Source organism: Rhinolophus sinicus, linkage group LG07 (assembly GCF_036562045.2).
Source record: "Rhinolophus sinicus isolate RSC01 linkage group LG07, ASM3656204v1, whole genome shotgun sequence".
NCBI classification, from domain to species: Eukaryota; Metazoa; Chordata; class Mammalia; order Chiroptera; family Rhinolophidae; genus Rhinolophus; species Rhinolophus sinicus.
In genome coordinates, this window is record NC_133757.1 from 111,779,522 (window position 1) to 111,806,404 (window position 26,883).

The following is a 26,883-nucleotide window of genomic DNA, read 5'->3' on the forward strand; positions in this document are numbered from 1 at the left end:
AAGATAGGCTCTACAATATGACGTCAACTCAACATCTTCTATACAGAACCCTCTAGTGATGGAAAACGATGGAAGAGTGTGGGAAACATACTGTGAGCTGAGGAGGTTTACTGGGAACCAACAATGTACATGTTCACGGGACGGTCTCCTGGTGTCCCACGCTATCTCCAAATGTCCACTTTTCATAAGGGCACAGAGGTGAACCACCCTCTCCACAGCCTTGCAAGACAAATGGCAGTTGCCGTGCACGGTGGGTTGTACACAGAATCAAGTAGGAGTCTGGTAGTCATGGTGGAATTTCCAGAAATAATTCTTAAGATTAAAATGTGAATAGAAGTTAACCATTCCAGAAAGAGTATAAGTTGGCCTTTTAGACGTATTAACTGGCAGAGGGTGGGGGAGGGGGGGAAGAGAGGTGTTATTATTCTTTGTTTACTTGTTTTGGTTTAAAGGTGGTGAAAATTGGGCCTGTGTATACTCCAAAAGCCATTTGAGAGTCAGAGAAGAGAAGACCAATAGAGTAAGGAGAGAAGAGAATTAATTCTAGTATGCAGGTAGAAAACAAGTCCGAGGCAGAAGTTGTTTTTTTTCTGCGACTGCAGGGAAGCTGTAAAGATGGAGTTTTGTGAGAGTGGGTAGGGTTGGTGGGCTTATTTTTGTTTGTTTAAAATATTTTTCCAGTTTGATTGACATATAATTGACATACACCGTTGTATTAGTTTTAGGTATATAACATAATGATTTGATATATATTGGGAAATGATCACCACAATTAATTTAGTTAACATTCATCCCCTCACATGGTTACACATTTTTTTCTTGTGATGAGAACTTTTAAGATCTACTCTCTTAGCAACTTTAAATATACAATATAGTATTGTTAACTATAATCACAATGCTATATATTATATCCCAGAACTTACCTATCTTATCACTAGAAGTTTGTACCTTTTGACCCCCTTTACTCATTTTTCCCACCCTCCCACTTCTAGCAAACACCAATCTGTTCTTTGTTTCTATGTTTTGTTTTATCAGATTCCAAGTGAAATCATATGGTATTTGTCTTTCTCCATTTGTCTTATTTCACTTAGCGTAATGCCCTCAAGCTCCATCCATGTTGTTGCAAATGGCAGGATTTTCTTCTTTTTTTATGGCTGAATAATATCCATTGTGTGTGGTGTGTGTGTATGTGTACATATACATATGTGTGTGTGTATATATATGTGTGTGTTCAAATATATATATATCACATTTTCTTTATCCGTTCACCTTTCAATGGACACTTAGGTTTTGGGGTTTTTTTTCCATACCTTGACTATTGTGAAAATGTTGTAATGAACATGGGGGTGCATGTATCTTTTTGAATTGGTATTTTTGTTTTCTTTGGTTTAATACCCAGGATGGAATTGCTGGTTCATAAGGTAGTTCTATTTTTAGTTTTTTGAGGAACCTCCATACTGTTTTCCATAGTGGCTGCATCAGTTTATAATCCTACCAACAGTGTATGAGGGTTCTCTTTTTTCCACATCATTGCCAACACCTGCTGTCTCTTGTCTTTTTGAGGACAGGTGTGACAAGATAGCTCATTGTGGTTTTGATTTGCATTTCCCTTGTGATTAGTGATGTTGAGCACCTATTCACTGCCCTGTTGACCATTTGTATTTCTTCTTTGCAAAAATGTTTATTCAGTTCCTCTACACGTTTTTATTTTTTTCTATTGAGTTGTATGAGTTCTTTGTATATTAAATACTAACCTGGATGGTGTCTTTTATCCTTAAAGTAGAATCATGTACAAAGAGAAAGGAACAGGGAGAATGGGCAGAGGAGACTGATTAAAGTTTCAAATAGGCATCAAAGAAAATGGGTGAAGGAGCTTATGCAAGATTTGAAAAAATCAGGAAGAATTTCCGTCCTTGTGAAGGGCCGGCCAGCCAGGTCGCTGCAGGAGTCTGTAAGGTTATTGGCTCACCCTCCATCTTTCTCATGGGAATACTTTGGTAGTTTTGACACAGGACAAAGTCGTCCTGATTGTTTTCTTCTAGGTGATGCAGGAGTGTCTTCTCAGTTTCTCAGCTTTTCTTGGTTTCCTTCAAAGGCAAACAGAAATGTAATAATGAAGATCTGCATTTCTCACTTCATCTACTTTCATATAATTCCCGTATTTCCTCCAGAACCCACTGTTTCTAGAAAGCATATCAATGCTTTGTCTAAATTTACAATTATAAGGAAAATCTTTCCCAATCAGAAAAGTTACTTGTAACTCTCTCCTCCTAATATAATTTTACTCTATTTGCCAACGGTAAACAAGTTTGATTGTTACATAACATGCTTATTAATTTTCCTTAGTAACTACTTTCTATTCAAAAGACTTTTTTGTCAAGAGATGAAAATCCCTTTTAAAATTACAGAAAAAAAAATTCACCAAAGTTATAACCATTTAACATTATTTTGAAAGCTTTATCTAACTTTTAAAAGTTGAGTAAATTCAAAGAAAATGTAGGTAATTGAAAATGCCTTTAGAGATTGTGCTTCAAATGAATTGGAAACATAATTTTGTTACCACTTTTTCAGTTAATTAGGTGTTAGAAAAGTTTCAGCACTGATTACAAGTCCAGTCAACTTCCTGAAATAATTCAGTGTTTTAAATTAATTTAATTGGGTTTCTGTGATATCATGTGAAAATATTCTCTGATCATTTAGATTGGTTTAGGTTTGCACAAGCTCCATTTAAAAAATCTGTTTGTTTTATTTCATTTCCTACAATAACTACAGTTTTAACAATTGCCTAATGTTAACAATTGCATGTAGCTTCTTATAATAAATATTGGGAAAGTAAATGTATGTTAGTAAATTACTCTTGAATTCTACTCTGCTGATACATGTAAAAATCTTTCATTTTGAGGTCACAAGAAAGAATATTAATTCTAAATCAGTGTAAAGCATTCCTCTTTTAAACTTATTTTGGTGCAAAATTGACGACATGAATCTAGACAGTAATTATCTAGTCAATATGGAAGAGATTGAAACTCAAATGATCACTGACAGAAAAAGTCTGTTATTTGCTGAATTTTACTTATTAAATGATTGAGTTATTTAAAGGTTGATTTTCCTAAAAAGTTAATAAACAATTAAATTCCAAAGGAATATTGGGATTTTATGATAATCTGAGCAAAGAAATAGGCTAATATAGCATTTTTCATCTTTTAGCTGGTAAAGATTACATATTGCTTTTTTCCCTCTACATTTCTATAGCAGATGCTTCCAACAGCTGGGATTCCAAGATTAGTTTGTTCCCAACTATGAAAGCATGTTATCCAACCAAAGTATTAAGTTGACCCAGTTTTTGTGACTTCCAGTAATTAAACTGTTCTCTAGAACAGTGGGATCAAATTTTAAATTGTATTTTCCATTCTTAAGGGAGGAGAACATTTGCTATGCCTTATTAAGGTAAAATGCCTTTATGTCACATAAAAAATAGATGAGCCACAATCATCCATAATGATTTTTCAATAATTTTATAGATTATAGAAACAAGTGCACAAATTCACAGCAATAGTTATGTCAGGCATCCTGTTACTAAAGTCCACATATAATATGAACAAAATGAGGCTCCTCCGTAACTCAGTATTCCCAAAGATTGCATTTTGGAGTATGATTTACATGAACCCCTTTCTGATGTATTCTTTATCAACGTCTCACCGTTCTCTTGGCACTATACCTTTCTCTAACGATGTCTAGAACACATAGGACTGCTTGAGATTGACAGGAGTATTGATAGAGTCATTTATATCACCGTAAGTGGTAGCAGTGAGCAGAGACAATTACAAAATACTACTAACTGTTGAGGATAAAAGATATTTTGCCAGATACCTCCACAGGCAATCTGCAGTGATCCGTATTCTCCACATCCTTGCCAGCTTCTGTCTCCATCTTAGACCTTACCTGTAGGGAAAATTGTTCAGGCCGTGCATAATGCAGAAGTACCTGCGTAAATTGACATTCAGTTCAGGTATGTGAAATCATTGACCTGATCTTAATAAGAAGGAAATAAATTATTCTCATTTTGGGGGGGTAATTGTCACAGACAACTCAATCCTAACCTATGATTTAACTTTTCTAAAGCAACACCTTATAGCTTAGTTATCTAAATGAGTAAAATGTCCACTAAACTATGGCCATTTATTTCCAAATTTTATATGATAGATGGATGGATAGATAGCTAGATAGCTAGATAGATAGATAGATGATAAATAGATAGATAATGTAATATATATATGCATTTAGCTCCAAAACATTTTGTGTATTAAAGCATTATTCTTGCATTCCATGATCACTCAGCCTCATGAACACTGAATTGCAATCAGTTGTTTATAGATCTGTTTCTTCCATGTGTTCATAAGTTTTATCATCTCCTAAAGGGCAAAAACAAGACCATGTTTACTATTGTATCTCCACAGTTAGCAGAATACCTGCACATCAAAAGGTGCTCAATACTCATTTGTAGAATATATTAATGACTTTGAAATTTGCCCTCAGATTATTGTTTGTACTTACCTTTCTACTTGAAGCATAGAGTATTTAAATTTAATATATCTCTGTACTAGGTGAGGTACCTTTTTCCCCACTAGAATTCATGAATTCTTTTGAGGATTTTGTTTCTCTTTTCCAGTCAAAAGTACCATTATATCATTTCCTCCTTAGTGCATATTTACCAGTGTCATAATCCACTTTGTGGTGACTGTTCAAGTCATCTTCAGAATATCTCCCTAGAAAGTGGTAAAAGTCAAGATGGACACAGAACTCAGAGATGACCAAAGTTAAGGACATGGTGAGTTGAGGCCTCCAGAAGCTTCCAGAAACCCAATGCTGGTAATTTTAGCTTCATTGGATTATTCATGTGCCAATTACAAAGGTCCTAGTTACAAAGAAATAATTTTAGATTTTTCTCATCAAATATGAGTTGTAAGCAACTATTTATCCCTTGTCCCAGCCTTTTCTTTTTTATCGCTAAGTTGTGTGAATTTGTTAATCTTATAATGAAGAGAGGACATTGAAAGCACCCATTCTCCCCATCAGGAAGGGCAGGCAAAGACAGGGAGAATGAGGCCAGTTCCCTTTATGGCAACTGACTGTGTTCTATCATCTGTTTTTTTTGATGGATGAGAACATTCCTGAACTTCTCCAGTCCATTTCACCGAAGAAAAATGTGCTTTGAATACTTATTTGATATTAAAGTCCGCAAAAGGTGATTAAGCAAAGTTCATGGCTGCCCATTAAAATGCACAAATGTTCTATTAAAGAAGAGAAACCCCAAATGAGATCTTTATGTGCATGCATATTCATGAAATCCTGCCAATTTCTAGATTTCCCCACATGCAGTTTATACATTCACCTTCAGTCCCGGTTTTTATAATAGTACCTAACACAGTGTTTTGTCTATATCGGTTCCAGGTATTTTTTTCCAGAGTGAATGTAGGAATAAGTGAATGGATAGATCTGCTGAATCAGTAGTTCATTCTTCAAGTCAAACCAGTGTTTTTCACAGACATATTTTATTTTTATTAATGTGATGGTGATTTTCCTGTACTTTTAAATTGGATACCATCACCTCCTTGGATACTTTCCCGACTCTTACGATGCCTGTTACAATGTCAGATATTTGGATGTGTCTGTATGTAATAAAAATGCAAACTTGCATACACTCACTTTAGAAATCTATGATTACATTTAGATGAAGTGTCCTTAAACTTGAATACATTCTAATGTGAATAGTGAGACATTACTTTCCAGGCAGAAATTTTAAATCCCCCAAACTTAATGAATTGTTGAAAGAAATGTTGAGGTATATACAGGCAGACTATTGATATATCAGGGTATATTGAGTTTTAAAAAAAATTATCAATCCTGGAAATTGGTTGTACGTAGCACGCTAACTAATAACATCATATAATTCACCCAGTTTTGCAACTATCTAATGGTGTACAGATAACATCCAATTACCAATTACCAATTCAAAATTGAAAGCCTTAGTCTGTCAGTGGAATTTTTTTTACTTGTTATTAAACAAAATGCTTTATTTAATATTTTCACTGAATTGAAAGCTTTAGCCTGATGGGGCATTTATTAGGGTGAACTCAGCCATTCAGAGTATGAGCTTAGTTCTCACTTTAATTCAAGAAGCATGTGGCCATCATTGTATCTTAATTTCTTTTTATTCTTAAGTATCAGGTTATTCAGTCCACCCACAGATGTTAATTAAACGTGCATGTTACACAGCAAAGCTATAGGTACTTGGGGAAGAACACATGAAGGATGTAATATGGATCCTGACCTCAACACCCATAGCATTCAATTCAAGTGAATGGCCAGCACTCATAAAACAAGCAGAGGTAAAGAGAGAGATTCCCAGAATGGAGCTGGTTGTGTGATCGTCATTAAAAATGCCAAAAAGATTCAGATGGAAGTTATATGAAGGGTAGTGAAGATGAAAAAAAAGAACTTCTTTCTTTAATTCATTCATTCATTCATTCATTCATTTATTCTTTTATTTATCACCTGATGAGTATTAGGACCCGAGAATAAAAGGATTAATATATATATAATAGTCATTCCCCTCATAGAACCCACTTTAGAAAGGAAAAATGTGTTAGGCTGTTAGGCAGAGGGAAGTAGCATGAACTGTTCGTGGAGATGGTGAGAATTGAAGGGGTGAGGTTTGGGATTGATGGAGGAGAAGGGAGAAGGCATTCTACGCCTACAGAGCAGCATGTGTCAAGATACAAATATTAGGAGATGGACCTGGGTGAAGTTTTCATTTTGAAGACCAACGAGAAATAAGGAGAATTATCTAGGACGACCCAAGCATAGACTTGCCTCTGTGCTGAGAGAAGAGGGAGTGCTTGCTGCAGTACTGGCCTGCTTTTGATCAGAGGCCTGATCACACGAGCACGTTGATCGATGAAGATAAATGTGGCCGTCCTGTATAGACCTGTTGGTGTGATAGCTGATATATCAGTCTGGGCAAGATCCAAACCAGCGGAACATCGAGAGGTCAATTCTGGAGAAACGCTAGCGGTTATCTGAATCCTTGTGTGTCCAGGGACTGAATTTCAGGGTAAGGCCAGCAGTCTGGCTACTGGGAAAGGAAGGTCAGGGATTGTTACCTGAGTGCATAGGTGAAGTTAAACAGGAAGATCAATAGGAAGCAAAGGTTGGGGAACCTCACTTAATCCGGATGGATGTCACTGTCTGGCTATTTTTAGTGGACATGATGTGTGCGTGTGTGCAGATGTGTGTGTATTATGTAGCTTGGGCCATACATGTGCCAGTTTGTGCCATGGAGTATTTTAAGTACAACTTCTTTCATCTAACAGTCTAGGTAAAGATAGGTTTGCAGTATTGAACTAGGCCAGTATAGTGCAAATTGCGCTCAGTCAACTCAAGGATAAATTGAAGCTTCTTTATAAAGACGGCAGTTGGCCTTGTTAATTCAGCAGCTGGATCTAATCAAAAGCCCTCAGAAATTGGCAATGACAAGTGGGGAATTGTACATGGAGCTATAGATAATGACAGGGGTACTTTGGACACCCCCCCCGCCCTCCCCCCCATATCAGCTCTGGTTTAGTCTTCTCATTCTTGCTAATCAAAAATTTGCCCTAGAAAAATTGATCAGCTAAGTAATGCTGAACTTTTTTTTTTTTTTTAGTAAGTTAACTGCTGATTCAAAGGAGTTGGGATTTGTCTTAATGCTACCAAGATCATAAATGTGTGGTGTGCTGAGTAAGCACCATGGCCCCTGCCCTCATGGATCACTCTGCCACGTGTAATTTCCTCTTGGCTACTCACTGCTACATCCATCACATTTCTGCATCCATTGCTACTGAACTTGACCTGCATGTTATCTTAGATCCTAACCCAGAAATAAATATGGACCCAGATCAACACCTGACTCAGAATGGAATGAAGATTGCTGCTAGGTCCCCCTCATTGCAAGAGTTTATCGCTACTTCACTTCTAAGAAGTTGGGTTGTCTGAAGCCTCCATTAAGGTCAAGGACACCAGTTAGACTCCATTTAATAAAGGAGCCTACCCTCCGATGTTCCATTATTTCCTTCATACAGCAGGGGACATAGTAGAATAATGGCTACTGTTTTAAGGGGAAAAGGCCTAGCAAGCTGTTATTCTGACAGGTGGTTGTTGTTTACTGTTGTGTTTTGTTTCTAAACCTCTCCTGTGGCTGAGGAGCGGAACTGCGTCTGGAGGCTGTTCCCCAGGCCTGGAAGGGAAGGGGTTTGGAAGCCCCAGGTACTGCTGCGGCATTCTTATGTTGCCATTCTCTTCTCCCTACTAACCAGCCTTTCTTCTTGATGGGAAGAGTCTAAAATACTTTGTGTGATTTCAGTTACGGAAGAAAGTGGAGTAGGACCCAGCTGTAGAAGCAATCTAAGCAAAAAGAATTTACCCCATGAACCAACCCAGTGAGAAATAATCATCAGAACAAGATTGTTTTGGCTGGTTGTTTTCCTTTGTGTATATGTTTTCCCAGAGCTCATACAGAAAATGGCGAATTTAGGAGAGAAATCCGATATTCAAAACTCCTCTTCAGAATCTTACCCACCCATTTTTAGCTTCCCAGTTCCAAAATAATTATCTTGCACCCCACTCTCGTAGGAATTGAATTGTCATCTCTCCTCCCTGTTTTATATCCCGGTCACATGAATGGATTTTGGGCCTTGATACTGACACTGTCCTCTATTAATGTTGGCCACTAATGTCCCTTGACCCTTTAGCCAAGTGGTTGCTCCATTCCTGATTATATGACATTCTTTCTTCGAGACTTAAGAGTACACGTGACCACCCCGTCCTTTGTGCAGAGTCGTCTCTTCATCCAGAGCCTGCCATTGGGCTCATTTTCAAGTCTTAGATAACTGAAACGGAATCTTGCTCCTGTGAGGTGACACACACCTCTCCCGGACCCCTCCTGGGCGTCCTCTCCTCACCTTCCTTTGTCTAGCTTGTCCCTGGAGTTCTGGTAATTTCACAAAGAGGAATTCCTGCTGTGTGCCTCAGTTTCATGGGAAATCGCAGGGGAAGAGTCAAGTCTTTGCAGTCAAATGGAACTTCTAGTCTGGTTACAATGTTTTAATATCAAATGTTATTCACCATCTTTTACCTGATACCCCCTCATCTCTTAAACTGAATCAGGAACACTAAACATATTTGATGGTGTCTGAGGTTAAACTAGCTCGTGTTCATATGCCAGGTGATATAAAAGCAGTCTTCATCTGTCTCTGTGTGGAGTCCTCTCTCTCCTCTTCCCTCCTTTGCTCCCTCCCCTCTCTCTGCCTTTCTTTCAGGCCATGCACAATATACTGAGGACACGGCTCCCAAGTAACTCATAGTCTAGTATTAGAGACAGAAGTGCAAATCAAATTGATAACTTTAACTTACTTTGTAGACGCCGTAACAGAGAAGGAAGCATGACCAGAACAGTTCAGCATTCTCACCACCAGCTAGTCAGGATCACCTCCCCAAAAGATAAAGAATAAGATGAGTCTGCTCAGGGTCAGCTGTTCAGTGTGCCTTTAATAAAATATTTGATTATGTATGCATTGTGTATTAGTATTGCATAATAAACTGCTCAATTTCTAACCCCCAACAAACACCCTCCCAGCCCGTGTCCTCTAAGCATTTAATGCGTTAGATGTTGTTTTGCTGTTTACCACATAACCTCTTACTATATGGTTGTTTGTCATCAATGAACGTGCTTTACTCATGCCAATAAAGATCTCTCTACTCGCTAGAAACGTTACTTTTTCTTTACTCTACTTTAAGACTAGTCAAATTCATAGACACAGAAAGTAGAATGATGGTTGCCAGGGGCTGAGGGAGGGAAGAATGGGGAGTTCATGTTTAAATGGTACACAGTTTCAGTTGGAGAAGATGAAAAAGTTCTGGAGATGGATGGTGGTGATGGTTACACAACAATGTGAATATACTTAATGCCACTGAACTAACTGTACAGTTAAAAATGATTAAAAGGCTAAGCTTAGGTTATGTATATGTTATCTCAGCAAAAAGAAAAACAAAAATTTCTAGTGCAAGTGGTGGCCAGTCTTTAAAAATATTGGCGTGTCTTCGCTTTCTTAGTACTGATAAGGATAAATAGATATATCCAGTTTAAAATTTCACACTTTGAGCTCAATTATGGATTCATCGTGTATGGTAATTCATCATTGCTTTATGACAGAGAAAAATAATGAACTAAATAAAAAGATTCTGAACACTTAAATTTTGCTTTATTAAGAGAAAATAGATTTCTTGTATAGCCATCGTCTGGCCAAATTAATGGGAGTGATAGACTTAGTCACTCAGTCTGCATTCTTATGTCTATTCCTCTCCCTGCTTCTCTGAAATGGATTTATCAGCTTCTGCCTTATCCTGTTTGTACAATAAGAATGTGCAGTGATGCTCATGCTCTTTGCAGGACAGAGTGTGGGCCAACGTGGGGAAGAGCCTGAACTGCGTCATTGCCATGGTGGACAAGCTGATTGACAGGGATGGCGCCAGTGAAGGCAGCAGTGGCAGCAGCAGAGATGGAGAAAAGCAGCCTTCTGTGGTGGACTCCGTTATATCTCATCCAAGGGGTAAGGAATCTTTTTTCCCCCCAATCATTGATTTAGTAAACAAAATGAGAAAGTCATGATAAAACGAGATAGAAAAAGAGGAGTCAATAGTGCCTTTGATGAAAGTGCTGATAGCATGCTTTTCCACCGCTCTGGCTTGGATGATGGAAGGCTATTTATCAAATTGCATCTCAGTTGTGTTTTCAGAACTGCTTGCAATGCTCTTTTTTTTTTTCTTTTGCTACATAACAACCTTCTTGAAAGAAGAACAGTGTTTTCTTTTAAAGAGTCTGACATAGTTTAATCTACTTTTACGCATTCCTCCAAAATTTTATTAGGAAGAAAAACAAGCATCTGCTCTTACAAGTCTTATAAACTGAGGGATATCAGAACACAGTATCTCATAATGGTTCCTGAAAAGAATGCAATATGATAAAATGCTTTTTGCCTTATTCTGAGGAATATTTTTGTGAATTATCTAAAAAACATATAAGATTTGATTTCATATAAGAAGAATATGTTTGTGCATTATTCCAAAGACATATTGGTAAGTGTAGATTTTCATGGATCCATGGATACACACACACACATATACACTCATGCATATATGTGCATACACTTGTGGGTATATATATATATATGTGTGTGTGTCTATAGATAGACAGATATATAATAGATACTTTCAAATATATGGCTTATTACAAGATTGACTAGCAAATATAATCAAAATTTTAATTATGGTTGTGTCCCTATAAATGGCTTTTTTGTTGTTGTTAATTTGTTAAATCTTAACAACAAAAACCAAGATGGATATCTATATTTTTTATGGTAGTAAGAACTTCTGTTAGAGTTTCCCCAACCCTTTTGTTTGATATCTTAAGTCTTCAGAGAAAATAAATAGTGTCTCTCTATCCTCTTCTGAAATCTGCTTTTCCTTTTACTTGAAGAAAGTGAATTATAAGAAAATATGAATGCTTATAAAATTGAATTTATGTTTTTCCAATTTATTTTCTTGATTTTTTCATTACTCACATTTTCATCAGCAATTTAATTATGTAAAATATCAATCTTTCATCGCGTAACAGTAGAACCATTTCTAAATCATTTGGGAAACTATGGCTTTCTAGAGTTTTCTTATTGTAAGTGGTCCTCACCTTCTACAGCACATTCACATACGTGGAAAGTCTACACTAATGTTCTTTATGTTCACACCTACTTGGTCTAAGTGTATATGGGAATTTTCTTTTTTAATAATATCAGTTTTATTAGTTAATGTATCTACTCCAGTTCCGTAACTTTATATGAATCAAAATGAAAGCTTGACATGACATATGTCATAAAGAAAATCATATAGTTCTATTTTCTTTAACTGAACATTGACTATCAAGTATAAGCCAGACATTATCTGCAAAGTGATGTAAGGAGGCAGAATCCATTTTAGTGACTTGTTGTGTTCATTGAGATGTTTTCAAATAATATTTTTTAGTAGAAGTTAGATAAGGGATAGTAGATTTTGGAAATTAGATAAGGGATACTAGATTTTGCCACTTTTGTTTTGTTTTGATGTTCCCAAAACTTCTCTTTGATGAAAACAGAGTTCTAAAATATTTGAAATTATGTATTTTATCCATATCTTGTGTTTTATCTGAAGATTGTATCTGTGTGATCAAAATTACATTTTAAAAAGTAAAAATATTTGGCAGATAAATAATCTAAGATTAGATGAATCACTTTTATTTGAATGTGAGGCAGTGTTTGGATAGAGTCTAAAACCAGATAGAAGTTGCTGCCAATGTAGAATTCACAACTAGATCAGCTTTGTAGATGGTTAGAGTCAGATTAATTACAACATAAAGCCCTCTAATTGATTTTATAATTTTTATTTTATTATCCATGTCTGTTTCTTCCATTTGTCTGTGTGTGTGTGTGTTTGTTATAAACATTTTTAGGTGATAAGATGCTAGTTAAATAGGTAAAATAAAATATATACTTTGGTCAGTAATTATTTAACAATAAATATTGTCAAACAATATCAAAGTTTAAACATTTTATGTGTTCGACAATTGCATATTGAGTGCATATTTTGAAGAGGATATTAGTATGTAAAAGAGATGCTTTACATATATAAGTAGATGTTTTACAAATGAATCTGTGCTCAAATATACTTAAATACCTATATATGGTATCATTACCTGTTACAGTATTACCTATTTAATAATATTACCTATTATATGGTATTAAATACTTATATATGGCTATTGCATCCATACACTTCAACATACTTATAAGTACATTGGAGTGAGATTAATTAACTTGATTATTGAATAAAAGTTTATTATTTAATAAAAATGATAATACTTAGTAGAGTAACAATTTTTTCTTCCTCTTTAATTAGGAAAAAAGAACACTTTAAGTTTCTACCCTGACTTTTGTCAGATAAAGCAATGTGGTAGAGAAATAAATAGTGGCATTTTGAACTAATAAAAAGTAAATGAGTTACCTAAAGTCACATATTTACTTACACTAATTTCCAAACTATTTCAGATAAAGGTATTTGGGATATACATTCACTGAGGTGTGCCCCAATTTACCTGTATTTTAATTTTTTTTTAAGTTTATTGGGGTGACAATTGTTAGTAAAATTACATAGATTTCAGGTGTACAATTCTGTAATACATCATCTATAAATCCCATTGTGTGTTCACCACCCAGTCAGTTCTCCTTCCATCACCATATATTTGATCCCCCTTACCCTTGTCTCCCACCCCCCTCCCCCCTTACCCTCTGGTAACCACTAAACTATTTTTATTAGAAAAATAATGATTTAGAAAATTTGCAAAGAAAAATAAGATTATGTATGATTTTTATTTTCTTATTTCAATCAGACGTAACCATTTTGAACATTTCGTATGTTTATATACACACAAACACACACACAAAGTACCAACCTGGAGTTCGCATTGTAAATACAGATGTACTTCTTGCTATCCTGCACATCATTATATTCTGAATATTTCCTATAAACAGTCTCTGGATGTGAGATTATAGTGACTGTACACTAATTTATCAAAAGAGAAACCACTATTTTATTTATATTTAATTCAGTGTTGCAATTAACCCATAAGCATCTTGGAACATCTAAATTTTTAACTATATCTCAGCTATTTTCCCCTAAGTTAGATTGCAGAAATAGAATTATTTTATAGGAAAGAGTTATCTCTTCTCTCCCATGTATTTATTTATACAATTATTTGTTTATATCAGTGTGGTCTCATGAATACTTACTTTATTGTTTGGTTTATAATCTGATACTTTAATTATTTATTCCCTCCCTCCCTTCTTCCCTCCCTCTCTTCTTTCTCTCCTTCTCTCTTTCTCTTTCTCTCTTTCTGTCTTTCTGTCTTTCTCCCTTACTTATTTTCTTACTTTTTTTACTCACTCCTTTATCCTCTGACGCCATGAAATATTCTAGGCTCATCTGTATTTTCCCTGCCCCTGGCCCTCGGTTCAGCCCTTTTCAAGGAACCTGGTTTCTTCCATTACAGAATAGCATTTAAAAACTAACCTTTGAGTTGGTAGGTTCTATTTTGATGGTTCTTTTTGACAATAGGTGTTCTTACCATCAGTATCTACAAGCACCCTTTTAACTACAGTCTTTCCAGCCATAAGTATTTTCACTGATTTCATGCCACTTTTGATGAAAAATATCATGTTGTAATTTCTGGTTATTTGTGGAGGTTGACATTCTATAACTTAATACTATGTTTCAAAATACTTTTTGTGATAGTAAAATTCATTTCTCCAATAGCCCCAAATTTATCCCCAGACCATAGGTGGGGTGGGAAAGCCATTTCATTCTTTTCTTTCTGTCATTAATTAATGAACTGAGTCAGTGAATTCTTTGAGTCATCTAGAATTTATTGGAATGCATGGTGGGGTAAATACTGGTTGACATTTGTTACCATTTTTTATTAGTGATTCCTCTCCTTATGTTCTATCGGCTTTGTTTAATTTTGTTTTTTCTTTACATATTAAGTCCTGCAAATATTTTTAGTCAATTTCTGGAATTTTGATTCATTTATGTTTTATATTGAGGCACATTTTGAAATCTCATAGGGTAAATCAACCCTTGGACAGTCAGTTTTTCTTTCTTCATCACCATCGTTTACCTTTACATTTTAGCTGTGATCTGTGTTTGTTTTGCTGGTATATATCTAACACTGTTTAAATAGACGGTCTTCTGAATTGTCACTACCTTTATCCATATTTTGTGTTCCTCTATAACCTGCAGATTTTTTTTTTTCTTTTCAGGCTGCAGATTTTCCTTTTACATGTATTTAATAATGTTTGAAGTCTGTAGTTTTGAAGGGTTTTTGTTTGTTTGTTTTTAGGTCCAGGATTTTACAATGTATCTTATTTCATACATTTGTTTTCAGGATTACTACAATAGTACTGAAAGAGGTGAAACCTTCTCCACTGTACTGAACACAAATAATGGAATAACTGTTCCAAATGTTCATGGCTTATACATACTTGCATTTTCTTAATGAACAAGATTGTCCTTCTGTTTTCCATACACGTAAACATACTTACAAGCACCTACTCTGTGTATAGTACGCATGCCTTCAACTTCATAATAAATGGAGGACTCAAGGATAAAATCAGCAAATGTTAGAATCTTAGATTTCGATGTGCTCTTAAATATTATATAATTAAATCTCCTAAATTATGTTAAGAAGCTTACCTCCAGGTTCTCTGCCACTTTTCTCCCAACCTGTGTTACACATCTCCGCTGATAGAAAACCATTTTTATTTTCTAGAGTTGCATACTCCAGATGTTGATCTCAATATGTTTCATTTAATTTCACCCACTGGCCCAGATCCAGTCCTTTGGCACAAACAGAAAAATTTTACTTTCCTTTTTCCACATTATAGCCTAACATATCTGAAAGCAATCATCATGCCCTTTGTGAATTGCCACATTTTGGGTCATTTTTCAAAGTAGCATCCAATGCAGAGTAACATAGGAGGACCACCTCCTTATCTTTCGATGCTATTCTTCTGTTAATGACATCTAAGTTCATAGTAGCTGCTCTGACAGACACATACTATTATGAACTCCACTGATAGCCATAATCCGTGCTAAATTTGACCTATCCTTCAGGCTTCTCAAAATGCAAGTGATATTTAAGCACTGTGTGTTAGACATTGTGAAACATTAGGGGCACCAGGAGATTAAGACACAGTCTGTCTCAATTCTACACAAAAGATAGATGTCTAAGCCCATGACTGCAGTATAATACACTTTCGAGTACACGCTAGTAAATACCTGTTTCTCCATCATCATATCTACTGTGCTACCCAAGTTCATTTTATTCACATTTTATGAATATTTCCTCTCCATCCACAGAAGTAATGGATAAAAATGATGGGAATACAGAGATACATACAAATCCTTGGGGCACATCACTAAAAAACTGTATGCATTGAAATACACTTGTTAATCACTACTCTTTGAGAATATGTGTTCAACCAGCTATATATTCACTCATTCATGTTATTACATGCCCTGTATTTCTGTCTTTCACAAGAATAGCATGAAATGCCCTGTGGAAAGACCAAATACCCATTATAACTGAATACTTTTTTTCTAATCTACCCGGCTGTAAGCCATGACGAGAAGTGCTTTGTTTTGTTTTGTTTTGTTTTTTAATTATAGTTGGCATACAATATTATGTTAATTTCAGGTGTATTACATAGTGATTCAACACTTATATACCTTATGATATGATCACCACAGTAAGTCTAATAACCATCTGTCACTGGGCAAAGTTATTATAATGCTATTGACTATATTTGTTGTGCTGTGTACTGTATCTCCATGGCTTATTTATTTCATTTTGGCAGGTTTTCTTGATATTAAGTGAATATCTTCAACATGTGTATATTTATGAATAATTGCATAAAAATCATTATACTCCAGAACTTATACTTACTACTAGATGATTATTTCAGTGATTTCATAATATGTAACAACTCTGTTTTATTTTGTAAAGTGCAAAGATTGAAGCACAAGGTATCATTTCATCAAATGGCTTAAATATTAACACTTCTGAATTCCATGAATTTCTACACATGAATGTTAAGAATTTCATTGGAAAGAAACAGGCTTTTTAAAACTCATAGGTCATCAGGTGAAATAACTTTTAAAGTATACTTACAAGTTTAAAAACCTAGTAAAAAATCATCAAAAGATACCACAAATATCTTTATTATAAACTTAGAGTTCTAATAATAATTATACACTATGACATTTTTGAATGTCCAGTCTTATCGGAAAACTAATGTTTCCCTTAAAACTGTGCAATTAATTATGATGTAACAAAACAACCTTGACTCAGAGCCAAAATACTTGGCAAGTCCACAGTTTCTTTATTTGGTACATGACCTTTGGCAGATCACTTAAATTATCTGCGAACTTCAACTCACTTTGTTGGTAAAACAAATATCACCTGCAAAATTGTAAAATCTCTTCCAGTTCTAAAGTAAAGGTGCCATATTATTTGAAGTTATATTTTTCTTTTCCCTCAGTCTTTTAACGTATTTTAATTGAGCACCTATTATGTGTCCGGCACTATTCTAGACATTGGGGACAACACCTGCCCTCCTAAAGTTTCTATTCTTGTAGCAGAAAGACATGAAAAAATAACATAAGAAATAAGGGCATTGCATAACAAGTTAATGGTGACAAATACTGTGGGAAAAATACAGAGCAAACTAAGAGAGTTTGGGAATATTGTTGGGGGGCAGGCATTGAAGTTTAGTGGAGTAGTCAATGTAAGCGCCATTGAGAAGTTGATGTCTGAGCAAAGATACAGGAGGTAAGGAAGTGAGCCATATGGATCCTGAGGGAAGGACATCCTGGGTATAGAAAACAGGAGGTGCAAAAGGCAGAAATGTGCCTGCCATGATCATGAAACAGCAAGGAAGCTGCTTTGGTTTGAATAGAGAAACTGAAGGGGAGAAAGTAGACAATGAATTTAAAGAGAGAACGTGGGCGAAGGATCATGTAGGATCTTTGTATTGACTTTGGCTTTTACCCTGAGAAAAATAAGAAGCAATTGGGGGGGGAGGAAGAGAGTCATCCTGAGCAGAGGCTTAGCCTTATTTGACTTAGATTTTAACAGGCTGTTGTGTTGAGATTAGACTGTCAAACCGGTATAGACCAGTTAGAAAGCTAATATAATTATCTCAGTGAGACCTAATGGTGGCTTGGACTAAGAAAGGTGGCAGTGGGGGGTGATGGAATGGACCCTATACTTATGCTGAAGGTAATGGCAACAGAATTTTCTGGTGATTGGAATGGGAGAGTGAGAGAAAAGTAGGCGTTAGGAATGATTCAACAATTTTTGACCTGAGCAACGCTGGAGGGCCATGTGTTTATTCAGGAAGACTCTGGATAGGATAGCTTTTGTGTTCAGGAATGGCAGTTCATTTGGAACATGCCATGTTTACATGGAAATATCAAGTATGCAGTTAGATATAAGAATCTGGAATTCAAGAGAGAGGTTCAGGTTAAAGATATAAATTTGAAAATTGTCAACATAGAGATGGTACTTAAAGCCATGAAACTGAACAATGTCAACAAAGAACTGAGTGTTCAGAGAAAAGAGAAATGACCTACAGGTGATAACCAATGACATCCCAATGTTAGTGGCTCCAAAAGACATGGAGGAACCAGCAACAAAGTTGGATAAGGAATGGCCAGTAAGGTTGGAGGATACCGAGAGACTACGATATCCTGATATCCAGGGTTAGAAAGAATTCCGTGAGGAAGTGATTGACATGCCTAATGCTGCCAACAGGTCAAGTGAAATGAGGACTGAGAAATCACTTTACACTTGGCAGTGGGGAGGCCATTGGTGACATCGACAGAGTAGCTTTACTAGAGTGGATAGGAATTCATACCCAAGTGGAGTGGGTTGAGGAAGAGGAAGGAAAGGAACTGGAGAAAGCGTGTATAGACAAATCTTGATGAGTTTCATTGTGAAAGGAAGCAGAGAAATAGGGTGGAAACTGTAGAGGGACAGAGAGTCAAGAGAGGGTTATTTTTTGCAGACGGGGAGATAACAGCATGTTTGTGTGGTAGTGGGAATGATCCAGCAACAAAGGAAATATTGATAATGTGGGAGGAAGGGGAGAGAATTGCTTGAGTGATACTCAAATAGGTGAGAGATGAGAATCTGGTGTGCGGACAGAGGAGCTGGTCTTAGAGAAGTTTATGGGGCTTCTCTCAGAAATGGGAGACAAGGAAGAGCATAAGAAAATAAGGCCGATAGGTGCGTGGACATTGGGTCACATGTAAATTACTTTATGATTGTTTCAAGTGTTTTAAGATAGTAGCTAACATTTTGGGGTGGCATAACGTGTGCTAAAAAGTTTTTAAAATATTGCCTGTATTATTTAATTCTTGCAACACTTACAGGAGTGTTTCTATACATTTAGTGGACTTAGAAGCGGAGAGTTGAAGCTACCTGAGCCCTATCACGCCTAGACTAGTGGCAGCACCCAGATTCCGACCCTACCCGTCTGAGTTGAGAGCCTGCCATCTTAGCCATTTCACTATGCTGCTTCTGTTCTTTCCAGGGAAAAGCATCTCTAATCTTATTCTGTACAAATAATGTTTAGCTATCACCCTTTTAACAAAATGTTAAGTTTTATCGGACACAAATTAGTCTAATGATGAGATAACTTCTTGAAAATCAATCCTGTAGGTATCTCTTAAAGGTTTTCTATGGAATTGTACCTTATGCATGGCAGAAGAATTGCCACATATTCATAGTTACTCTTGAAGCATTACTTCACTTTCTCATACCTCTGCTGACGCTCACACCCACAGAGAAACTAGGATAGACAGAGAACAGAGATTCCTGTCTCCCATCTGGGAACTTTGGGGCATCTGATTGTAGAATGGAGTGGCCTGAGAAATGGTACCGTTTACATTATGTTTGGTTACTTGCTTACTCAGCACTTACAAGTTAAATCTATTTATATGAGGCTTTGTTGTATTTGTAGAAACTTTTTTTTTTTTGAATGGTACACTTTATTCCACTGGCCTTGAACTCTACTAGAAAACAACTGAACTCCCCTAGTTCCCTTCAGGATAAAATATATCCCCTCTTCCCTCCTCCGGCTGCCTGGGCTCCAGTCAGACTTCAGTCAACTCAGTATCCACTCCCTCTGTCTTCTCCATCTTAGTTACTGGACAAAGTTAAATGACAGGAGCTTTCTGATGTAGGTGTCTTGGTGATTGCAGGTTGCTCAATGACCTATGCAGCTTATTCTTAAATGCTCAGCATATTGGTAGGATGCAGTTTTTTTGAAGGTCAAAAGGCAAACTAAGCCCAGTGAATGTGAGTGGGTGACTCCCGCTCCAGCAGCACCCCCAATTCAAAACTTTGTGCTACACCAAATACAGAGCTTGTTTGATGAATGGACTTAGTTCCTGAATACTGTCTTAGCAGGATTTACTCAAGGCTTCCAACTTTGTGTTACGAAATGAGAAGTTCAACCAGTCTATCAGTGGATGCATTTCCTTGGCTATTTTTCTAAGAGCAAGACTGGAAAGTTTTATGACACTGTTCACAGGCTGGCAGGGTTTAAACAAACAAGGTTCCCGTGACATGAGTAAAAGGTCGCCTTTGTTCTTCTTGTAGCCGTGTGTCTCAAGTTGAGCAGTACACTCATTTTTTAATACATCTGGAGGGTGCCGCCATCAATCCCTTACTTACCTTGGTCATAGCTCAGTGGACACGACGACAAGTACATTTGAAGATACATGTTGTCCTTTGTGCGAATACTGTCGGTGCTTTTAAGACGGCCCTGAGGTAGAAGCCAAGGAAGGTGGAACATTCACGTGCAGCTTCCCTGCCTCGTCACCATAAAGCTTGTTCCATTTGCCCTGCTTGATCCCTACGATCTCTAGCCTTGGTCTTGCTTTAGCTTTTGGCTCTCTGCTCACCCTTACTCTGCACCTCCCTCTTTCCCCCCACCCGTACTTTCCCCATCCTCTATCCCTGCGGCGGTGCTTGCCCACCTAGCGTTCCGTTGTTTTTTTAACTTTTGTTTTTTTAATTTTTGTTTTTTGTTTGTTTGTTCCCCCCTAGCTTCAGGCTCAGTATTTGTTTCTATAATACTTTATTCAGCCTTTTCCAAGTCCTGAGTCATCTCAACTCCCTCCTTCCTCCCTTCTAGCCCCCCTTCTGGCCCCTCCAGGCAGTTTATGGCATCTGTTTATGGCAGTTGGTATCATCACACCAGGCACCCTTCCAGACTATTCCTACAAAGCCTCACTTACAGGTAATTACTACCTGCAGGCCCTCAGCTCCACTGTACTCCCTCCACACAGGAACCCTTCGGTGTCCAGTGAACAACACAACGAGGAAGGAATATGATCTGCTGCTCACCAGACACGTCCTCTCTGGCCTCTGAACTCTTCACAATGAAATGTGTCTTGTCCCTGTCCGAGCTTTTCTAGCACTAACCTTACACCCTGATATTGTAGGTGTTACGTTATACCTCTTACCTTCCCTTCTATATGTTATGCTACTTGAGGGCAGGGGCCATGAGTTATCAATATCAGTATCACCCCATAGGACCTCACAGCTAGGAGGCTCTGTCTGTCTATCGAAGGAGTATATTTCTCATATACTATATGAGAAATATAGTGGTAGTGAAAAAAGAGGGGGAAAGTGATATATGGAAGATAGGTTAGTATTTTTTTAAAGAAAGATGAATGCAGGTTGATTTTTAGATTCCTAGACTAAAGTCAGGAGATGGATGATAAAGATGGGCCTGGAGTTAGGAAGACTCAGAGGAGGACATTCAGAGTGACCAGGGAAGACAGTCTAGGCAGCCAAGCTTCAGAAGGTACTTGTCTTTCCCTGATTAGTTGTCTGTTGTCTGCATCAGCCTGGTTTCGGTGCTCCATAAACCTGGGATAGCTCCAGACATTTGGAGGCATCCTGTGGGCAGGTGTCTAGGGTCTATGACCGAAGTTGGCCACACACATCACACTCATCCAAAGGAGTTTGGCTATAAGGCACCTGGAGAAGAAGACTTATCATTAATCAGTTGCGATGTTCATGATGTAACTGAAAGGTGGGGCCTTCACTCAGAGGGGCACGTAGACGGCCGTATCTCGGTTGATGTGGGGCACAGGCCCTTCTCAAGCAGCAAGCACTCTGTGGGCAGAAATATCATTATCCCTCACCTCCAGCCCTGAACCGTGGACCCACTGGCAGTTGTTCTGTGCTACCTGAGGTTTGGGCATCCTGTGAAAGTGCTGTTGGCCATGAGTTTGGCCTCTGTTCTTCTCACAGCCATGGCGATTTTATCATCCTCCTTAAAGGCCAGTCTAATTGGTTGGCGTCACAGGCCGTCTTCTTAACTTAGGTGAATCCTCCACGCTGGGTTCACTTCTTCGCTTATCGCTTTGCATAGAGTTTAATGGGCATGTAATCTTTTAGCTTCTCTTTTTTGCTCTGTCTAAAAAGTTGTGATAACAAAAGTACAATGGCCACAAGCTCACGTGAAGGTAATCATTTTAAATGAGCAAAGAAGACCAAGCCCCTGCGAAGATAATGGCTCAGAAATTGGACAGCAAGCATTATGCTCTGTGATCGTTGGCTGGTATTTGGCTCCTTTATTTTCCTCCTGAGTCACGGAAGTGCCACTGAGCTCAGGGGACATGGATATCCTGTACAGGAAGTGGGTGGTGTGTGGAGGGGGTGCGTGGGGCACCCAGCAGTTGTCCTTGGAATCCTTCCGTGAGATTCACTTGAGTGTGTTCTGCTAGAGAAATGAATAAACGGCCAGAAAACAGGCTCTGTTGGATGGCTTCCAACACACTTCACAAAGCTCAGGAAAAGCTCAGCTAAGCCATGCACATTTTGTTTTCCTGAGAAAAGACTGCTTGTTGGTCTCAGGGCTAAGGCGTTTCAGCAAGTTTTTGTAAAGACACTGAAACATGCTTTCCATATTTTGCTCTGTCACTGGAAAGATCCCAGGGATAGAATCAGCAGTGTGGGAGTGCCGACTGGGCAGTCAGTTAGCTCCTGGACATGTGTTGGTGCAGTGACTGGACTGGTGAGCCCTTAGCTACGTGCTTCACTGGATACAGTGTGTGTGTGTGTGTGTGTGTGTGTGTGTGTGTGTGTGTGTGTAAAATCTCAGCTGAAACGAAGAAACTGAACTCAGAAGAGTGGACGTGTGCGTTTCAGGATTTCTTACCCTGACTGAAGCATACAGAATGAATACCACCTCCGTCCCTATTAGGAAATGGCTTGATCCTGAGGACAGTATAAACACCATGTCAGTTGTGAGGTCTGGAGAGACAGAGACACGAAGATGAAGGGGGAGTGACAACAGTCACAAGAGTGTCAAGCACTGCAGCAGCTTTGTTCTTTTCCCAAAAATATTTTTCATGAGAAAACTAAAGCATTTACTCTTCCTTTGAGAGAGTGATTTGGATTGCTCATTGGAGCAAAAAGACCATTTATGAACCGACTTCGTTCTTCCTTTGGCCTGTCATCCCACATTGTGTTTATTTCAGAACCTGAGATTTACACCCAGTGAACATTAATGGAACAAAATGTGTCATCACTGCAATTTACATTTGCCAGTGCCATTTTCCTTTACCTGCTAAACTTAAATTATGTCTTTTCTAGACCAAAAAAAAAAATAAATAAATAAAAAATGCATTTTTAACCCTCATGTATGCTTCTCCATAAGAAACTTACTACTTACTGTCTTTAAGACAGTCTACCTTGCTCAAAAACTTATAGTTTTCTCATTCTTTATTAATGTTTTCTTATACTGTCATTTTCCTTAAATTTTAGCCATTAAAAAGTATGTATAATGATAGAAATGGAGACTGGAATATTGTTAGTATCAGATAAGTATCTATCAATGCTCGTAGGTTTAGAATAGCACTGTGTTTCTTTTTATCCCAGGTTTTTGCTTTTATTCTAGTAGGATTAGAAATCAGACTCTTTTTTGTTTGTTTGTTTTTGACTATCTGATTGTAATTTATGATTAAGAATCAACTGGTTAAATAAGTGTCAGAGTAGATTTAGAGGTGAGTAAAGAAATTATTCTGATGCTAACGAACAAACCTGTGATGATTTCTCTTTTAAGTACATTCAAGAAAAACCAACAGCTATATTTAATTTGAGCTGTCACTTTTTCTCAAGGGAAAAAAGTGGACACAAGTTAAATTTCCATTTTCTAACTAGAAAAACTGTATCACACTCATCACTGAGTTTTTAGCCAATGGTGGACACAGGATATCATGATGCAAGATGCCTAAACAATATATAAACGCTGTTAGGGGACTATGCACATGTATGAAAAATTTTAAATCAGTTACTTGAATGGAATGACACAGTAGTTCTACTTCAGCCTGATAAAGCAGCGCCATCTACTGCACACAAGCTTTATTTTATGTTTGAGAATTCTTCAGGAGAAACTGATCTCTACCGACCTAAGCAAAAAAAATCGGTCTGTAGTCTGTTTTCTTTTAAGATCTACATCTGGATCAATTTATTGAAATATGTGTTTTCTTCGTATGTGCATGTGTCAGTCTATACATTCATATTGAGACCAATAACTAAATAAAAGAGTAGAAGAGAAGGGGAGATAAAAGAATATAAACATGAAAAAAACTAGGAACGCAGAGTATTAGTTCTTTGTGTCTATTGATAGGTCTTTATTCTGAAACTAAGTCTGGTGTACCTCCATTTGCCTTTTTACTTGTAATAATGACATAGAACCAATAGTTAACCCAAGCGTGTTTAAACTACGCACGAGTCCTTCATCAAATGATTACAGATTTAACAGGACTTCATTGAATGTCCCTTTCTCTGGTGTTTTCTATTCCTATCATAACACTTAACTCTACAATATTTTGAATACTAACTCCTAACGTTCCTAATGTATTTTTCATTATAGCATCACATCAACATTTACGTAGAGTATTAACAATTTTGGTTTATTTCATCTGTTTATTATACCACAACATAAAACAAATAAGTGACAGTAGACATGGTACAATAGTGATTATGATTCTTTTTATCGTTCCCTATAACTCTTCCAAGGTCTTAACTGGTGATTGACCACTCACATTACTCATGATGAAGCTTACACTTTTATGCTGAGAAGTTCATATCATTTCACATCCTGACTCATAATTAATTTTTCTGCATGCACTCATTTCTATTAAATCCTATCTGTCACACAATTTATTTATATTTTAATGGCATGTCACACAGTCTGGAATTTATAATACTTCACATTTTTCAGGGCTTTGATTTTCAAATAAACTGAAATAGAATATACATTGTTTATATATCCTATGCCAAAGTCATAATTATATAATTGAAACATGTTAGCAATCTAGACATACAAAAAGTACAGATAGTTTCAATTTTATATCTTGGTTTGAAGCGAGACCTATTCAAATTCTAAATACTGCCAAAAAAAACATGATTGATTTTCTCAGACTTGTCTGTATCTTAAAAGACTTTTGTTATATATATTGTAACTTTACTCATTCAATTAACACTGATTGCATACCTGCTATATATTAGACACTGTGCTGGGTTCTGGAGAGTCGGTAACTAAAACATAAGTTTCTTGCCCTCAGTGAGCTGCCATTCTTGCAGAGCAAACAGTGCGTAGATAGTCCTAGAACAGTAAGAGAAAGGAGCTGTGGACAGGAAAGGGAGTGAAATCAACCCAAACTTTAGTAAATGTGTTACATTACTTAGGTTAGTTAGGGGGGAAATCCTAGAAGATTTGAGACCAATAACTAAATAAAAGAGTAGAGAGAAAATCTGAACTGAGTCTTCAGATAAGATAAAGTGTCCTTCAGGAAACTAAGTAGAGGAAGGGTGTTCCAGGGGTTGGAGATAGGATTAGCAGAGACACTGAGATGAGAGCGCAGGTTAGGTTTTGGGAAATAGGTTTTGTTCAGTGCCCTGGGACTCAACACTGAAAGTGAAGAAGTTCTGAGAGATGAGACCAGACCAGACAAGTAGGCAGAGGTCAGATAATGGGGGATCTGTTATGCATTTTAACTTTATTCTGAACTCTTTAGTGTTTTTGAAAGATTTTAAGCAAGAGAGTGAGTGATGGGATGGCATTCAAACTGATTAGAAAGCTGCCTCTAGCAACTCTTGAGAAGGAGTTGAGTGGAGTATGGCTGGAAGGAGGTAGGTCAGTTAGGCAGTGGGATAGAAAGGATCCAAGAAGAGCATAAGTGCTGGTTGGAGAGGGCAAGGAGAAGATGAAGGTTTGATGGGGACTACAGTAGTAGGCGTCATTTAATGCCCTAGTAATTGTGAAGACTGTAGAAGTTCAGGAAAACTTCTGTTTCCGGCATGGGAAGACTTTGGGGGCACCATCCACTAATATAAGGGCAGTGCACAGATCGAGATGAGCAGAGAGGAGCGGGGTTCTAATGTAAATATCTTAAATACACCCAAGTGGAAAGGTCTGATGGGTGACTGATTACAGACATCTGGAGGTCAGAGGAGAGATGTGCATCGGAGGTCTTCGAATCAAGTCTTTGTGAATCCTTAATAATATATATAACTTGACTGAAACAGTAATAAATTGGTTTTCTATTCTCCAAGACCTTCTCTCATTCATTTATCCTGCTATTCTTACACTCCATTTTCCCCTCCCAGAGGACTGGTATGAACAGTTGTATCCCCTCATCCTTACCCTGAAGGATTGCATGGGAGAAGTGGTGAGCCGAGCCAAGCAGTCCCTGACCTTCGTGCTCCTTCAGGAACTAGCATACAGCTTGCCCCAGTGTCTGATGCTGACCTTGAGAAGAGACGTCGTCTTCAGCCAAGCAGTAGGTGCCCTTGTTGTTGCAAGCATAGCACTGCTGGGTTGTGCAATGCTCGCCTTGGTGAGGGTAGACATCTTCCTTGAGCAGTTTTATTGTTAAAGGGATCCTTTCCTTACTGTTGGGACCCAGTTTTTCTTATTCATAATAAATATGAACCGATTATTATATGGAAATAGTGTATAAAACCTTATGTATTTATTTCTGCCAAGAGGCAGCCAAATCTCTGAAATGTGCATTCTGTTTCACAGAAGGGAGCGTCTGTGAAGGAAAGGGTCACCCATCCTATCATCGTGTTATGTCTTGAGGTCCCCGCACAGTGTACAGTGGAAGGAAAGGGAC

The 26,883-nt window shown here is 37.4% G+C and overlaps 1 protein-coding gene across 9 annotated transcripts in view; it reads left to right on the forward strand.

Moving 5' to 3' along the window:
- INPP4B (inositol polyphosphate-4-phosphatase type II B) overlaps positions 1-26,883 on the forward strand; it is a 609,854-nt gene that overhangs the window by 520,448 nt on the left and 62,523 nt on the right. For all 9 annotated transcript variants that reach the window (XM_074338474.1, XM_074338478.1, XM_019730779.2 and 6 more), the window contains 2 exons: positions 10,487-10,646; positions 26,375-26,547. In XM_074338474.1, the coding sequence (XP_074194575.1) occupies positions 10,487-10,646; positions 26,375-26,547 (333 nt within the window). The remainder of the gene's footprint in view (positions 1-10,486; positions 10,647-26,374; positions 26,548-26,883) is intronic.